This window comes from Chionomys nivalis, chromosome 2, assembly GCF_950005125.1.
Source record: "Chionomys nivalis chromosome 2, mChiNiv1.1, whole genome shotgun sequence".
Classification (NCBI taxonomy): domain Eukaryota; kingdom Metazoa; phylum Chordata; class Mammalia; order Rodentia; family Cricetidae; genus Chionomys; species Chionomys nivalis.
Genome location: NC_080087.1, coordinates 38,194,606 through 38,213,643, shown reverse-complemented (window position 1 = coordinate 38,213,643; position 19,038 = coordinate 38,194,606). Strand labels below are relative to the sequence as shown.

The following is a 19,038-nucleotide window of genomic DNA, read 5'->3' as shown; positions in this document are numbered from 1 at the left end:
GTGTGATAGGCTCTGGGTCTAAGTTTGACAATCACAAAATTAATAACAATAAACATTTTGTTGGAAAGTAGGCCATCTGTGTTAATACAAGTAACATGAAGGATAGTAGGATTAAGAAAGAGCCCTCATGACCCACTTCTCCTTGATTTCTCATCCTTAAAGTAAATGGCTTTAACATGGTATGCATAGTTTTGTCTCAAATGTATAAGCATGTCCAAATATTTATATGTACATTCATAGATATGTATGTATCTAAAATTACAGAAATGTAAACTTGGGGACTACAGAGATTGTTCAGTGGTCAACACTCTTGTGTGTAATTGTGAAGAATGAGATTTAAACCCCAAGCACCCACCTAAAACCTGCATGAGCATGGGAGTCTAGCTATGAGCCCTCTGATGGCAGATACAAGGAAATGTTAGGGCAAAATGGTTCACCGGATTAGCCATATTGGCAAGTTCTGGGTTCAGTGAGAGATTCTGCCTCAATGAATATGGTAGAGAATGGTCAAGGAAAATCCCCAGCATCAGTGTTGGGGCTGTGCACACACACATACACACTCATGCATGCACACGCACACACACACACACAGACACACACACACACATGAATATGCACACATACACGTGAGAAAAAAATAAAACTCATAAATAATCTCTCTTCTATGGCATTTATGAGAGCAGAATGTCACAAGACCTTTCTGAACAGGTTAGACATCTTGGCTGCTTCTTATCTCATTCAGTTTAGTCTATTGGCCTCAAGGAAAAGACAGCATTTAAAATATTGGACAATAGTGACTAACAGAAGGAATCCATATTCTAACCTGCAGTTTCCCACACTTTTTCTAGCCAGCAAATACCAACTCTAATTACAATCATTTGAGGGATGGTGTGTTTTTCTCACTATCCACGGTTTGCCTACTTTTTAGGAAGCATCTTACAGATACAGCTGTGACCTATATTACCCTTTCTATATCAAGTTTTCGTATTTTAAGATTTCTTATATAAGAGTATATCACAGGTACTATAATGAATTCTTGGAACTCCAAAGCCAATACAGTTTCTCTAGAACATTCCTTTTAGGATTCCCTCTATGACACAGAACGATCTTTAATCACATTGCTGGAAAGACCTGTCACCTGGTTCATCCCCACTAGTGACCTCATTGTCCAGTGACCTTAAAGCTGTCAAAATCCCTATATGGTATAGGATTTACCAGTCTAGAAATTATTATATTGTTATATTGTTTCTTTTCATGGATTATCATTTCCATTCTAGAGAGATGGCATTTTATCTAGGTTGCATCTATATTCCTGTCTCTGATAGTACACAAAATTGTCACTTTATAATATCTGAACATTATTCTTTGAGACTTTCTTGCTGCCCTGCAAACACACATTATCACAAACATTTAGCTCTCTCTCTACCTGCCCGCCCCCCCCGTCATTAAATTGTATGCAGATTTGAAAAGGTTACTGCTTCCCCTGTCTTCTGCCCCTGGGTTTACTCTGTCAAATATTAGCAGTGTTGCCTCTTCCTTCCCTGATTTTTAGATATTTACTTCTCATAAAGAGAAAGCACAGAACCCCCCTCCATTTATTATGTTATAGCTTTAATCGCTTGTTCACATGTCACTGGGATTTCTGCTCCATATTTTCTATGTGGGGATGCAGAGAAATCCACATTTATTGGTTATCTACTGCCAAGTACTTTTTCAGAGACTTTATGTACATTATCCCATTTAATCCAGTGGTGTTTTGGGAATGTGCTTAATTCTTGATATTAATTCATAGAAAAGGAAACTACAGGCTGGAAGAAATAATCTTCCTAGGTTTGCACAAATGCTGGACCTACAGTTTGAGCACAAGAATATGTCCCTGAAGTGCTATGCTGTGTTTGATGTCAAATAGTCTACAGTTTTTTGAGGATTAGGTGGATTTAAATAAACTTTTTATTTTTAGTATATATTTTCCTGCCTCTAATATGAGGTGAGAAAATTGGAATGGAGTAAGTTTCTAGTGTTAATTCTCTAAGAGAACTTTAAAAACTAGGTGATGCAATACTAATGAGTTGTTAGAGAACTCAAGTCTAGTCTTAACTCATTGCCTTCAAAGTCATGAATGTTAAAATGAAATAGCTTGTCTCAGCACGAAGGTATTAAATATGAGCATGCAATACTAAAATCACTTCTGCAAAGCACAATTGAGTTATAAAATAAAATCTGAGATGAACTCTTGGATAGTGACCCTCTTTCTGTTTGGCACAACTAAGAGAGAGCACTTTGGAACTCAGCCGTGCCGTTGTCACTCACCCTCAGGTGTTCCAGATTGCCTATGTGATCGTGAAAGCAGCCAACTCCCCTCGGCCTGGAAACTGGATTTTGGAACGTTCCCTGGATAACGTGGAGTACAAACCCTGGCAGTATCATGCAGTGACGGACACCGAGTGCCTGACCCTCTACAATATCTATCCCCGCACTGGGCCACCATCCTATGCAAAAGATGATGAAGTCATCTGCACTTCGTTTTATTCCAAGATCCATCCTCTAGAAAATGGAGAGGTAAGATGGAGAAGCTGCTCTGAAGCACATTGAATATGGTACAATAGCCTTCATCAGAGACATGCACATAACAGTAATTAATGTCAGGAAGTTTTTAAATGGGATTTAGCAAAAATAGTTTTAAACGTGTTATTAAATCAAGAAGAAAACCCAAGGTGATTAGAATGCTAACCACCTTCCTGTGTCTCCTCTCTCCAATAAAGATCAGAGATGAGGAAATGGGTTTTAGTTAGGAAGCCAGAGATTAATTTTACATCTGAGGAGATATTCCTCAGAATGGCAATTGTTAGTGACTAGGGAAAGACTGAAGACCCAAAGAACTTCCGCGGTATATACACACAGTCTGAGGTTAGAGACAAAAGAGGGGAATTGTAAAAAGCAAGCAAACAAACCAAAACAAAACATAATCCATATAAAAAGAAATTATGTCATGTTTTATATGAATTTCTGCTGTCACCATGGAGGGCTGCAGTATGATGTTATTGCTTTAGTGAAGCCTTCCTGAATGTTTCTGTGCAGGTGCTTCGGCTCTCAATTATATGCAAGCATTCATAATTCAGGAGTGTTCAGTTGCCCTGTAGTGTGTTTTTCTTTTTCTAGATTTTATTCACTAGTTTTAAGCCATGGATCTAAGTTATGATTTGCATTATGCTACTTGTGTGTTCTTGGTCCAATTGCTTGTTCTTCTCCAATAAATTAGGGACACTAGAAATAGTTAAACGTTAGGTGGTGAGCACGATCATGTGAGTTGTTGTAACCATAGCTTTTTTAAACCATACCTTACATATGCTTAGAATACTTTCATTAGCCCGGCTTGAACTAAGTCCATTTGACAACTGAGAGTTGAGTAGCTCATGCAATTTGATGACATGCTATTAAAAGTAAAGTCAGTGTGGATGTGCGACAGTGGGAGACAGAGATTAGTGCTTTGTAGACATGGAATGGGAGAGCACAATGCCCAACAACTAAGCATGCTGCAGAATACGCATTGAGTACTTACTATTTCTTGGTGTGATAAGGATCTGGCACAGAGTGTAGCTAAGGCTATTGGACTTCACAGAAAGGAATTGTCCTGAAAACTGTTAGCTTGGAAAAGATCCAGATTGAAACTGTATTTCTGTTGAATGCATATTTCAGCATCACAAAGTCCTAATGAAAACAATCTTATGTGGGATACAGTCTATACCCTATCCGCTACTTTCTCCCCAGTCCAGTATCTGAGGACCATGTCATCTCTGCAAATACTTCCAGAAAAGCCACATTTCTATTCCATTATCCCCACCATAGTTAATCTGGATCGCCTCTAAATGCTTTGGGGATGAAGTTCGGGTTTTCAAATGTCTGCCAGACTCCTTTTCGGCAATTTAATCCTACAAATTCAAAATATGACTCTTATTCTATCTCAAACTTCATGCCCCAAAACAACATCTGTGATGGAAAAACCCATTCCAAATGGTGTTCCCATCAAATATCTCAATCTGAGAAATGACAAGAAGTCAAATGCACTAAGTCAAACAGCTGTTCAACCTTTGTGCCCAGAGATCGCTAATTCAAGGACAGTTCGTTTTAGAGAGAGAGAGGTGTGGCATGCAGAAAAATAAATGGATGTGAGTTGAATTTTATTATTCCCCTTTTCTCTTCCAGTTTTTACCTAGGACTAACAATTGTCTAATTCCTTACCATTTAAGTTATGCTCCAATTCAGAAGCTGGTTGAGAAATATAAAGTCTACCTAGGTAACTATGTAATATATAGTTATGTGAGTAGCTCCTCCTTACACATTGTAGATGGTTTTCTAACATTTAGATGAATCCAAACTTCCAATAGGAAACAAACTCCTTTGTTTTCTTGCTTGTTTTGTTTCTTTTCTAGTTATTTGGGGGTGGTTTATAGACACATTGCCATTTAAATATATGACATACTTTGAATATATTCCTCACTATCTCACTACCACTGACTATTAACATCACATTTTCTCATCAGTTTTCTTCAACTAGACAGCTCTATTTTCATGACATATATCTTAGGTATAATGTGATTTATCTCTGAAATCTACGATCTACAGATCATACATCTGGCTGCCGTCCTTATGGATGAGACAACATCCACTAAAAAGTTAGAGGACCCTTTCCCTAGAAGGACAAGGGAAGGGACAAAAATCTCTGTCCTTCTCCTGAGGTCCTAAGGACAAACCAAAGAACAGTTCCATCAAAGCTTGCCCTGGGGGAACCAATGAGTTTATTGGACTTGAAGACCATGAATGAGGGCTTTCTTGCATAAGTATGGGAGAAGACTCTAGCAGCCATGCTGGAAAGTCTCACTCAACATGCAGGATGATTTTCCTATAGCTGCATAGACCAAGCCCCCTTTCAATTAACATGCCCATTTTATATATTCTGTCATAGCATATCCTTTGGACACCAAGGCCACATACAGTTAATATAGAATTGCATACAAATGGCCAGGAGGAGTAGCCAGGATCTCAAGTGAAGGTTTACTGCTCCCCCCCACCAGTACTTCCTTCAAGGAAAATGGCAGTAGTCAAGAAGTCTAGGATGATAGTGACTTGTAAACAGACACAACTGGTCTAATGAAGATGGCGGCTGTTTGGCTGAAAGGCCATTCCTCCATACCACTACTCACTGAAAAAGACTAAGCAAAGGTAACCCAGATTTTCCTGTTATGCTCTTCCTCAAGTCTCTTTGACTCATATAGGAACAAAACTGAAGTAAGGAACAGAGACTTTCAAATACTCCCAACAGAATGATAGGATTTAAAAATAGGACAAGCCAGATGGTGGTACATGCCCTTTAATCCCAGCACTCAGGAGGCAGAGGCAGGTGGATCTCTGTGAGTTCAAGGCCAGCCTGGTTTACAGAACAAGTTCCAGGATAGGCTCCAAAGCAACACAGAGAAACCCTGTCTTGGAAAGAGTTAAATAAATTAAATACCAGCTTCTCCTAGACTTTTTCTTTATTTTATGGAGTTCACTTTGTGGAATATGCGACTTTCAAAAAGATTAAGAGAAGCAGACATGATTTTGTGAGTGATTCCGCATGTATTGCTACTTTCGGACATTCCTGTCCAATTCCAATTAAAACAAATGAACACATATTTGTCACTTTGTGTCTTACATTTGTGTCTCTCACTTGAGAAGTCTATAACCTTTGTCCATTTCCTCTTTTGTGTATTTCTATAAATAGTATGATATACTTTTAATGTATTAAATTGTGCTCAGAGCTGGGTATAAACTATTGAAAGTGTTAACAGACTTTGTTTATAGTAATTTTCAATTTCTAGAATTTCTCTGCTTCATTTCCAAATAGAAGTTTAGAGTTTCTATGTTTCTCCTGGAATTTTATGTGGTGGCGCAAATGAATGTAGACAGATTATATAGATATATACAGCTTTAATAAGGAAATAAACTTACAGGACCACAGGTTCCCGCGGTGTACCGGAAAAGCGGAGCAAAAGAAAAAGGGCTGCTGGGCTCACGCCCGGCAGATTTATCTGTAAACATTAGCCCGAGGCGAACACGCCCCCAATGGGTGGGGCTATGTCCCTACATCTCCCCCTTTTGTCTAAATAAGATAGAACCAAACCAAATACAACTATATACAATAATAACAAATAATAAATATAACAAACAATATTGAGAACAAAACTTTTGCTAAACATTCTATCTCAAGGAGTCTAAATAACATAGAGAGTAACTACAATTATATAATCTTCAACTCCGTCAAAGATCTGAGAAGGGAATAAATATCACTTAACAATCGAGAGATATCCAAAATGTGCAACAATTGACAGAGACAACTGACTACCTGGGCAATCACCCAAAGTCTCGTTTGCAATGTTGAGTCAACCAACTTTGGCTAAGGCCTAACATAACTGGCATACCATTATTAAAGGCAAGGAACTTTCTTAGGACTATCCTACCCTGTCTTGGCAAGATAAGACAATCCTGTTTCATCCACTTAGGGATATTCTGTATCTTTGTCAGAAGTTGAGGTATGGGCTTTTCTTAACCCAAAGGCCAGTTCTGCCAAGAAGACAAGCTCCCAGTGGAGTGTCTTTGGTGCTCAACGTTCTCTCGGGAGTAGAGTGGTGTTGCCAGGAGTAATTGTGTCTCTTTGGCATAGAAATTTTAGGTTAGATTAAAGGCCATTTTCTACAGCTCTTCGAAGAGGCTGAAGATCATACTATCTATACTAAATATAATCTCTATGTAACTAAAAGACCTGATAAACTTAAAAATAAATATGACAAACATATAATTCTCAATACCTATCTAACTTTGAAGACTAAAAGAATAAACAACTGTGCAATATATGAAGACAATGATCTTCAACTGTAAACAATGTCATAGTATCATAGGTAGAAATGTACAATGTAATATGGTAGATGTATCAATACAATATGGACAAAGTTATAAGCATACTCATACAAAAATAGAGGTAGGAACACTCATATTCAATATTTAACATATCAATATACAAGAAACAGTACCAGTACAATTTTCTATAGACAGTAATTCACAAATACCAATCATCCCAAAAAACCAGTTACCCCCTTCTTCTTCCTCTTCTTCTTCTTCTTCTTTTTTTTTTTTCCAAAAAAAAATATCACCCCATCCCCTCAACCCTAAACCAACCATTAAAAGATGTCCCCAACCCTGAGGGCAAACTCTGTTGGGAGAGGGGATGCCGTCCTCTAAGATTGCTTCTAGCTGACATGGGGGCGACGTTCTTCTTAGGGGGTCCTGTGAAAGCAAATGATGGTAAAATTTCCAAATTAACCTTTGACCTAAGAAAATTGTAACTAGTCTCAGAGCGTTTTGAGAAGGTCCGACCAGAGTGTTGTCAAAAATGTGCACCATTCGAAATTGTCTCTTGTAGTTGGTACCAAAAAACAGGTCTAATATTAGCGCTTTAAAAAAAAAAACATGACGTCATAAAAACCAGATGGAGTTGATGTTGTGGGGCCCCATCTTCATCCTGGAAACTTCAAAGATTACTGTAGGAAAATTTGTTGCTTGTTATGGGAAATTTAAACATTAACAACAAGGACATATACTGACATATAAAGAAAGACACAGATATGAGGAAAAGCAAAGAAAGTTTAAGACATATATATATATATATATATATATATATATATATAAATTAATACTTACAGAACAAGTCCCTCCATCAGTAATTAAATATTAGGGGTACCTTAAATTCTTTGAAGATGGGTATTTTCCTGCGGAGATAAGAAGAGAACCCTGCCCCCAACCTATTTGTATTACTTACCATCAGTATGATTGCCATCCATGTGATTGAATTGTTATTTATCTTTCCCAACTGGCTTCTCTTCATCAAAACGAACCTTTATCAATTTTGTTGGAATCCACAATTTTTCCTCACCTGTGGAGACAAGAGCAAATCCCCTTCCCCAACGCAGCACATCTCCTGGCTTCCATTGTGAGGTCAGCACATCCTTGAAATAAACTGGTTGATTTAGTTCAGTAGACTTTTCCATTATCCAATGTCTTTCTGCAGCCGATGTTCCCTTCTCATTAGCATTGAGGAAATTCAAGGTTAACAAAGCATTATGTAACCTATTTCTGGGGGTGTTTTCCACCCCTTTCTGTTTGTTCAACATATCCTTTATAGTTTGATTTGATCTTTCTATGACTGCTTGACCTGTAGGATTGTATGGTATACCTGTAACATGCTTGATATTGTAATAATCAAAAAACCGTTTCATTTTCCTAGAGACATAAGCAGGACCATTATCTGTCTTTATTTGTGTAGGTATACCCATGATAGCCATGACTTCTAATAAATGAGTGATAACTGAATCAGCTTTTTCTGAACTTAAAGCCGTTGCCCACTGAAAGCCTGAATACGTGTCAATGGTGTGATGAACATATTTTAATTTTCCAAATTCTGCAAAGTGGAACACATCCATCTGCCAGATTTCATTCCTTTGGGTGCCCTTTGGATTAGCCCCTGCAGGCAGTGGCGTTTGGTTATAGAAAGAGCAAGTAGGGCATTTCTTTACAATCTCCCTAGCTTGTTGCCATGTAATAGAAAACTCTTTCTTCAAACCTTTGCTATTAACATGATGTTTTTTATGAAATTCAGAGGCTTGTAGCACACTACCAATCAATAATTGATCAATTTCTGCATTACCTTGTGCTAGAGGACCTGGCAGACCCGTATGGGATCGGATGTGTGTTATGTACATAGGGCAAAGCCTGTTCCTAATCAAATCTTGCACCTGGATAAACAAAGAGGTTAGTTCTGTATCATCAGGTATAAATTCAGCAGTTTCAATATGTAAAATAACTCTTTCTGCATATTGTGAATCAGTAACTATATTAATAGGTTCTTTAAAATCCCTTAGCACCATAAGAATGGCATATAATTCTGCCTTCTGGACAGAATCATAAGGACTTTGTTCCACCTTACCCAAGTCTTCTGATTTGTAACCTGCCTTCCCTGATTTATTGGCATCAGTATAGAACGTACGGGCTCCAGTTATTGGAGTATCACGGACGATTCGAGGAAGGATCCAAGAAGTTCTCTTTATGAAGTTAAGCCTCTTGCTTTTTGGATAGTTGTTATTAATGTCTCCCAAGAAATTAGCACAAGCTCTTTGCCATGGTTCATTATCTTCCCATAATTTCTTTAGTTCATCAGCAGTGAAAGGCACTATAATTTCTGCTGGGTCTATGCCTGCTAGTTGACGAAGTCTCAACTTGCCTTTTATAATTAACCCAGAGACTTTTTCTACATAAGTTTTCAGTTTCTTACTTGGTTTATGTGGTAAAAAGATCCATTCCAAGATAATATCATCTCTCTGCATTAAAATTCCTGTAGGGGAAATTTTTGACAGTAGTATGACGAGAATACAGTCGAGCTCTGGATTTACCCTATCCACATGTGCCTGTTGTAATTTTTCCTCAATCATCGTCAGTTCCTTTTCTGCTTCAGCTGTTAATTCTCTGGGACTGTTTAAATCTTTGTCACCATCCAAGGTTTTGTTCAAATGAATTATTAGATCAGGTGTTATCCCAATAGCTGGCCGTAGACTGGAAATGTCCCCTAATAGTCTTTGAAAGTCATTAAGAGTCCGTAGGCGATCTCTCCGAATTTGTACCTTTTGTGTCTTAATTTTTTGTAAACCTATTTTATAACCTAAATAATTAACAGAATCTCCCTTCTGAATCTTTTCAGGAGCAATTTGCAATCCCCATTTTGGTAAAAGTATTTTTATTTCTTCAAACAGTCTGTTCAAGGTATCCATGTTTGAATCGGATAACAAAATGTCGTCCATGTAATGATATACTATCGATTTGGGAAATTTCTTGCGTATTATTTGCAATGGTTGATTCACAAAATATTGGCACAGGGAGGGGCTATTTAACATACCCTGGGGGAGGACGGCCCAGTGGTACCTCCTCGAAGGTTGAGAATTATTATAAGTAGGCACTGTGAAGGCAAATTTTTCTCTATCTTCTTTTTGTAAAGGTATAGTGAAAAAACAATCCTTTAAATCAATAACTATGAGAGGCCATCCTTTTGGCAATAAAGAGGGCAAAGGAATTCCAGATTGCAGAGGGCCCATAGGTTGAATAACTTTGTTGATAGCCCTGAGATCTGTCACCATTCTCCATTTACCTGATTTTTTCTTAACCACAAATACAGGAGAATTCCAAGGGCTGGTAGATTCTTCTATATGTCCATCATCTAATTGCTCTTGTACCAACTGTTCTAAAGCCTGTAACTTTTCCTCAGCTAAAGGCCATTGCTTTGTCCATATTGGTTTCTCAGTCAACCATTTTAAAGGCAAGGCTGTTGGTATCTCTGAAGGGACATCAATTGCTTGTTCTTGTACAGCCCGAATGGCCGGTTTTCTCCATTTGTAATATCTTTTAATATTATCCCCAGAAATATAGGCTCTAGAAGTAGCAGGAATGTTAATTTGGGTATTCCATTGTTGTAATAGGTCACGACCCCATAAATTCATTGCAATATTGGCTACATATGGCCTTAATTTTCCTATTTGTCCCTCTAGTCCTATACATTCAACCCATCTCGTGCTCTGCCTTACTCGAGATAGGGTTCCAATTCCCAGGAGCTGAACATTTACATTCTGAAGAGGCCAATATGGATGCCAAGATTCTGGGGTAATGATACTTACATCCGCACCTGTGTCCAGCAGGCCAGTAATAAAAATGCCATTTACACACACTCTCAGCTTTGGTCTTTGGTCATTTATAGAAGTTTGCCAAAACACACGGAACTCATCTTTCTGATCATTATTGCTTGTAACAGTAGGCATGGGGCTTTCTAATTGTCCTGACGAGTCACGTTCTCTGTAGTAACTGGAAATGACTGAACCATGTTTGCCATGGGGGCCTGTGAGGCCCCCCCTCTCACGTTTCCCGTCTGTATCAGGTTGCCTTGTCTATTTCTTGTAGACCTGCACTCATTCATCCAGTGTCTGCCCTTTCCACATCTTCTACATAAACCTGAAGGCTGAGTCCTCCTATTTCTGTTATTTCTAGAAGATGCATTATTATTATTTCTGAAAATCCGTTGTCTACAATTCCTTTTCATATGACCCATTTTGCCACAATTAAAACATTTGGTATTCTGATGTCTCCTTTTACCATTGGAAATTGCTTCTTCTACCCATGCTTCAGTGCCATAGTCAAATGTATCAACATCTAGTGTATGCAAGACCCATTCTTCTAATGGCGCTGATCTGAGCTTTAAAGGTCCCAAAATCCTTTTGCATTCCACATTTGCATTTTCATAAGCCAAAGTCTCGATCATTATACGTCTTGCTTCTGGGTCAGATATCCCTATTTGTACAGCTTTAGTTATTCTTTGTAAAAAGTCACTAAAGGGTTCTCTTTGACCCTGTTTAACTCTGACAAATGATTCCATCCTCTGTCCTGGGTCTTGCACCCTGTCCCAAGCCCTTAAGGCTGCTGTAGTACACACAGAGAGTATGTTTTCATCCAAATTAGCTTGTTCCTGAGGCTCAGAAAATAGCCCCTCTCCCAAAATTTGATCTATGGAAATCTCAATTCCCTTTGCTCTTTCTTGCTGTTCTAAAAGTCTAGCCTCTTGCCTGAAATAAGCATTTCCATTTCAATTGTGTTCCACTCTCAAGGACAGCAGAGCTCAGTTGAAACCAGTCATTGGGCGTGACCTTATTCGTGGTAGCCCAAGATCTTAGCATCTCTTTAACAAAAGAGGCATTCATTCCAAAAGTCATTACAGCCTGTTTAATTTCTTTGAGATCATTCATACGGACAGGTTCCCATGTATCTTCCTTGATGACCCTAGGGTTTCTGGAACCAACTACTTTCTCAGTTGTTACAACTGGAAAGGCAGGTAGAACTGTAGGTAGAGCTTTGTGGGAATTGTCCCGGAGGGATTTACCCACAGATTTAGTTAAAATATGCCTTTCTACCTCCTGCTCTTCTTCCTCAGAATTTAGAAATTCCTCAATCTTTTCAATTCTATTCACCATTGCCTTCTTTAATGTCTGAATCTCCTGTCCAGAATTATGTTCTAAAGCCTTCATTGAGGATTCTAAAGTATGAAGTTTGTCCATTAGAGATAACGTCTCATCTTTGGACATAAGTTTTATAGCATATACCGTGCCTTCTTGTATAGATAATCTTTCTGTCAATCTGTCATAAGCTTTAGACAAAATCCGATTGTCACATTCAGCAGTTTCGATTCTCTCAGTTAATGTTTCTGTTCCTACTGAAAGGGACTGAAGCTTACGATCCAAATCAGCTGTTCCTTCTTCCATAGTAATAAATTTCTCCTTAATATCAGCCGTTAATATTTCAGTTCCTACTGAAAGGGACTGAAGCTTACGATCCAAATCAGCTGTTCCCTCTTCCATAGTAATGAATTTCTCCTTAACATCAGCCTGTACCTCTTCTAAATTTTTTTCAGTTTGTCGAGTTGTGTTAAACAAAGATCTGTTCTCTGCCTGGAGAACTTCAAACTGATTTTTGAGAAGATTGTTGTCATTCTCAATTGTTTTTAAGCGTTCAACCTCGTCTCGTAAAGACTTTATCATATTTCTATTATCAAACCATACAGTACCAAGGAAAACTACGAATCCCAGAAAGATCCATATCTGTGGGCTGACAGACACTTCTTGTAAAATCTCCCACATGGTACAACTGAAAAGGCTGTTAAAGTCTTGAATGGTAATGTTTTCAGACATTTTTCTTATTTATAAAAGAAAATTATGTACCTGTAATGAAGTTTTCCTGCCAGTGGTGGCTAAAGAAATGCACCTGAGTCCACGTGGTCTAAGCCAGAGCCGGTCTGAAACAATTAACTCAAAACAAAAATTATTGTACTGCCTGTTAAGGGAAGGGGTTGGTGGCTTTTACTTCAAAACCGCGGGTGCTTCACTTAAATCAGGCAGTGAGGGTTTGGAAGAAGCAGGGAGCTATTAACTGCTCTGTGGGGGGTCGCTGCTCTGCGACTGTAGTGGCCTGGAGTTGGGGAAGGGAAAGCGAGCAGGGAGCGCGCTGTAAATCGCCTTCCTGAGCTCAGGCAACTAGCCGGGAAAGGTGGAGCTTGCGCCCCCCCTGTGCCGGGTCGGGGGCAAAATAGCCCGACGTTGGGACGCCAAATGTGGTGGCGCAAATGAATGTAGACAGATTATATAGATATATACAGCTTTAATAAGGAAATAAACTTACAGGACCACAGGTTCCCACGGTGTACCGGAAAAGCGGAGCAAAAGAAAAAGGGCTGCTGGGCTCACGCCGGGCAGATTTATCCGTAAACATTAGCCCGAGGCGAACATGCCCCCAATGGGTGGGGCTATGTCCCTACAATTTTATGTTTATTAAACATTTAATTTAGGAAGCTAGAGAGATGGGTCAGTGGTTAAGAGAATACAGTGTTCTTGAAGAGGAGCACCTGGGTCAGACTCACAACTGTGTGTAACTCCAACTTCAGGGGATCTGATGCCCTCTGGCTTCTATTCAAACCCACACTGACATGGACATAAACACACACACATTTAAAAATAAATAGAATATTAATTTAATAGTATAATTTGTGTTGAACCTATCAATAGCGTGTCTTTATTTCCTAGAGTACAACATTATACTTATTTGAAAATTTTGTTTAACAACACGATGCCTGGCCTTTGGGGATGTATTTTGTTGCCCAATTACTGTCTTGTTCATTTTGTGTTGTCTATATCCACATATACCTCATTACTTTGCAGAACAAAATTGTATTTAAAAAGTGTTTATGGAAATAATTGAAGGCCTGGGCTATCATCTTCCTGTGGGTGTTTTCTGATACTTCTACCCACCTCACATAGCAATCTGGATGCTCTTTAAACAGTTTACAGATTTAAATTCCTGGGACACTGAGATGAATAAAGCCTTGGCAGAACCTGGTGACAGCTGCTTTAATTCCAGTTGCCTTCATTCCTGGGCATCCTGTCTTTGGTGTTCAAGCCAATAGATATGGAAACTACTAAGTCTTGAGCCCTTCAAACTTCAGGATTCAACTTTTACTCTCTTAAGCAGGGCCACCAAAGCATTTCTCAGTCTTCTCAGCTGTGTATTTAGGACAGGAACATGCCCACAGGACTGAACTCATCACAATGTACCAGCACCTCTCTAGACATTTTTTCATCCTCTTGGTAGTGCTCAAATGGTTTTAAACAGATGTCCTTGTGTATTTTATGTCATTTGGTTGGTTGGTGCTTGCCAATGGAAATGTTTGTCTTGGTTATTTAACCCACCAGAAAGAAAATCAAAGTCATATACAAATTTTTAAATTTTGGAATTGTGTTAAATTTACATAATTATAAGATACAAAGAATCACGACATAGTTTTACATGATGATGCTATAAGTAATGTCTTACATAATGCATTTGCCAAAGCAAAACAGTCAAACTTCATTAGTACAGCATTATGAACCAAAGTCATGACTTTATTCAGATATTTCTAATTTCTCCATTACTGTCTGTTTTTCCCTTTTAGGATTCAAATCAGGGCATAACATTGCATCCAGATTTGAATTCTCCTTTATAATGTCTGATCTGTAATAGTTCTAAGAGATATTTTCAGACCTATTGAAAAGTTATTTCACAGATTTTTATTCAGTTAGGAACTGCCTGATGTCTTATAAATAAATTGACCTTCTAGGTTTGAGGAAAGAATTCCATGGAAGAAGCAGCTGTCATTTGTACCTAATATTTAATTTCATGTACATTTTCTCTTTATTCATTCATAAAATTATGTTTTTAGATAACTTTTCATTTGGAACAACAGTGTCTATATGTTCACCACAATCTCAAATGTGTGTTTTTGACTAAGCATAAAATGATCACTTTTATTCAGGACTTCATAATATCCTTTAAGTATAAAATGAAGTCATAATTAAGAAAAAAGATAATATTAAAGTTTATCAATGAAAAAACACATGATGAAATAAATACATCTTAATTATAATGCACTTATATAATACTTTCCTTGGGTTTAAGAATAGAGTATGAATAGGATGTCATTTTCTCATAACCAGTGTCCAAGCCAATGATGTAGGTTATATTATTACTTGTTTGGAGACATTTGGAGACATGCCAAACCCTCAGGACATTCTAAAACATCATTTCAGGAAGATAATACCCCATTGTCAGGTTAAAAAATATCTAGGTTAATTCACCAGTAATCTAATAAAGGCCAGACCTTGAGTCTTACCTCCGTGCCCAGGATTTGCTACCACCTTTGTTCAAGGCATCAATCCTGACTTCTAGTTTTTCTCTGACCTTTTTCGTCTTGGCTGCATCATGCCTGCCTGTTTATTTGGACTTTTTTGCTCCAGCACCTGACTTATTACCTTCGCTGGTTTTTCTCAGCACACTACATGGCTTTCAAGAGATCAAGAAATGTTTACCATGTGGCTTTCCTATGAGAGAACCTCGGGGTTGCACTAAGTTCCCAAGATAACAAGGTTCAACTACTAGCAAGAAGGAGATTAACTCTGCATGCTGGGCTTGAATCCCAAGGGAGCAGCGAATCTCACTGTGAGCTGTGATGATACTGGTGCATCAAGTATTGGGGCCTGGCATAGGAGGGAGATGGAGGACCACAGGAGGATAACCTGTGTGTTGTTACTCAGGCTGAAAACCATGGGAGGCATTGAAAAAAAAAGCCTTTAGAGTTTAATTTTAGAAAAGTCATTTTGTATCATCAGTGCTGAGAGCACTCAGCAGGAATTTGCTTTCCTCTGGTCAGAAAGAATGATCTGGAATTTAGTAATAGGCATTGCGGGGTATGAAGCAGCAGACCACAGGGAGTCTCCATTAGTTTGTGAGTCCAGCCACAGGAGAGAGCTCTAATGGGCACCCATATGCAGACATGCCTCCCCACTGAGATGCAAAGACTCCCTCTACCATCCTACAGAGAGGACTGCAACTGTGGGAAAGCAGTTGCTCGAGAAATCACTGAGAACCGTCTACATGGACGGCCACTTGGAGACACCACTGAGAAGGTGGATTCATTTGTAAATCTCATAAACCACTTCCTAAAAATTATTTTTTTGGGGGAGGGGGTTAGAGTCTTGTATATTAAGTGCATATGAGAAGGACTTGGGAAGCATGTTTTAAACACGTGCTCCTGGTGCCTCTAATTCTAAAGTCTCTACTACCTTGCCGTTCAGACAACTCCAGCTTCCGCAGTCCCTGGATAAGAACACCATAAAGGGTTACTTAAGGAAAGAACATTGGTAATTTGTAACTGAAGGAAGACGACAGCAGATAGTTCTCAGGAAATCTAATAAGAGGTAGTGACCAGAGTCTTTGGGTGGTTTATAGCTAGGTAAATAACTCTACTGGGTTATTGATGGTTGAATAGGTGGAGGAGAGAAGAGTTGTATTAACAATGTTGAGGAGAATGCTCTGTATAGATGGAAAATCTTTAGAGATCCAGAAGTCAAAATTGTAATCAGTGTTTTTTTATGTATAAGCAATGTTTCCTGTCCTGTGGCTGGATTATTACTCTTAATTTATTTGCATAGTAACTGAATATTCATGGTTTCCGTGGTGATTTTACCTCAACTTTCTCATAACCAGACCTTTAAGTATTGACAAATGATTTTCTTTCCTTATTACTACAAGCCTTCCCACCACACAGGAGTGCAACTTAATGGGACTTAGATTCCCTTTGAGTTTGCTTTTGAAATGTGGCAATCTCACATAAAAATCTCTGGAGGTACCATCATTAATTCTTGAAGACACTTCTTTTGGAAAACCATATTTATAGTTTTGATATTATTTTGATTTCTTATGTGACAGAATTTTATATAGCAAGATAGAATATTTTTCATTTTCTTTTCATCACCCAATATTATGCTGATCCTTAAAATTGAAAATTACTAGAGAAAGAAGACACAAATCCATCACATTAAAAAATGTTTCAGAAATTCTCCTTTGATGTAATATTGTCATGGATATAGTATGATTTCATGTGTGAGCTTCTATGGAAATGAGGAATTATCCCTTTTAAGTGATTCTTGGAATTGTTCCCTTGGGAAGAAGCAGGGAGATTTATATATTCAAGGCCACATTGAATATAAGCTCAGTGGACACAACCACATTGACTTTCAAAGAGATGTTTCCTTAGTGACTATGGAACAAGAACACACACAGTGTGAATACCAGGATGGAACAGGGTTGTATGAAGTCTTTATCACGCCAATGGTAACTAACATTAATACACAATTTGAAATTTATGAATTGCTTCTGAGATCTTTGTAAAGTTTCTGGACTATTGTTTCAATTACCCATGGAAAGCAAAATATGGATAAATGAATCTACTTTCTTTACAACTGAGAAGAAAGTGACATTGAGAAGGTGATAACTTTTCCAGGGTTCATAGCAACCACATAAATTTTGGATCTGATTTGATTATATGAATTTTCCTGTGTGTTGAGTTTTCTGAAAAACATGCTGGGAGTCCCAACCCTCTGACAGCCTCTTTCTTTGTATGTGACCATGTTTAGGTCTGACTTTCACTGCAGTGCATTTTTGATTCTGAGTTCTCATTCATCTTGTAACATTTAAAATCGCTTTAAATTGCTGAGCAAACAGGCCATTGATGGAATGACAGGTTTTTGTTGGAGGAGGCCACTTGTTTCATTCCCAGCTGCTCAGCCCTGAAATAATCAAACATAAACTATATTATTTAAAACACTGCTTATCCCATTAGCTCTAGCTTCTTATTGGCTAACTTTTACATATTAATTTAACCCATTTATAGTAATCTATGTATTACCACATGACTGTGACTTACCGGCTAAAGTTCTGGGGTCTATCTCTGGCGGGGCTATATGGCTTCTCCTTACCTCTGCCTTCTTCCTCCCAGCATTCAGTTTAGTTTTCCCCGCCTATTTATATTCTGCCCTATCAACAGGCCTAAGATAGTTTCTTTATTCACCAATGGTATTCACAGCATGCAGAGGAGAATCCCACTCAGGTCTTATATGGTTTGGTGGATCTCATCAGTTCTATTTAACATTACCCAGAAAGTCTGATAGGCTTCCAGTTAAAACGTGAATCCCAAAAAACAAACAAAGAAAGTTAGTAGATGAATTAGCATCTTTATCATCAGGACTATTAGCAGTAACCCTTTCTGTGGATTTGCTTTGTGGGCTTTAAAGTACTTAGTCATATATTTTCCTGTGGAGCCTCATCAAAGCATTGGAGACATTTGAAGCTCATATTTTAGTATTTTTACTCTTTAGAGCTAGAGGTTAAGGAAGGTGTTTGAGGCCATGAAGTGACTTAAGTTCAACATTAATATCCGGTCCAGATCTTCTGATGGTGAATTCCATAAACAAAACCCCCAGGTCCAATCAGCCATTTTCTAAATGTGTGTGTCTATTGGTTCCAAGGGCTTGTATAACACTGTATGGATAGTTAAGTGCCAGCCAACTGTGCCTGTTGGGGAAACTGGAAGGTGTGTCCATGTCCATTAATCAGTCTCACACAGGAAAGATAATGTAGTATTATTTTTATTGCCAAAGTATTATTGAAAATACACAAAGGAACTTGAAGCTATTAAAATAAGCTCCACTCCATAGGGAAACTGTTTCGACACTCAAGCTGTTATCAAAAGTCCTTGAGACAAATAACCCAGGAGCAGAATGATTATGATTACACTTTATAAGCTAGCATAGAAAGATACCAGGAGCTATTACAGCAGGCCCCCTACTGAAAGTTGAACTTGCGCAGAAAGAAAATCCTGCTGCAGAGCATTCTGGCCTGAGGACTTGTATCATTTTTGCACCATACCAGACTAACTGCAACCAAATATTTTTACTGAAAATATATGAACTAATAGCTTTGCTGAATTCTGCTACCTGGGGAATATACAAGACAGAGTTAACATTCCCCTGATGGGAAGCAAAAGTCCCGAGA

At 38.3% G+C, this 19,038-nt stretch overlaps 1 protein-coding gene across 2 annotated transcripts in view; it reads left to right on the top strand.

Moving 5' to 3' along the window:
- Nucleotides 1-19,038, top strand: part of Lama2 (laminin subunit alpha 2) — a 603,732-nt gene that overhangs the window by 183,734 nt on the left and 400,960 nt on the right. For both annotated transcript variants that reach the window (XM_057755686.1, XM_057755676.1), the window contains exon 4: nucleotides 2,317-2,559. In XM_057755686.1, the coding sequence (XP_057611669.1) occupies nucleotides 2,317-2,559 (243 nt within the window). The remainder of the gene's footprint in view (nucleotides 1-2,316; nucleotides 2,560-19,038) is intronic.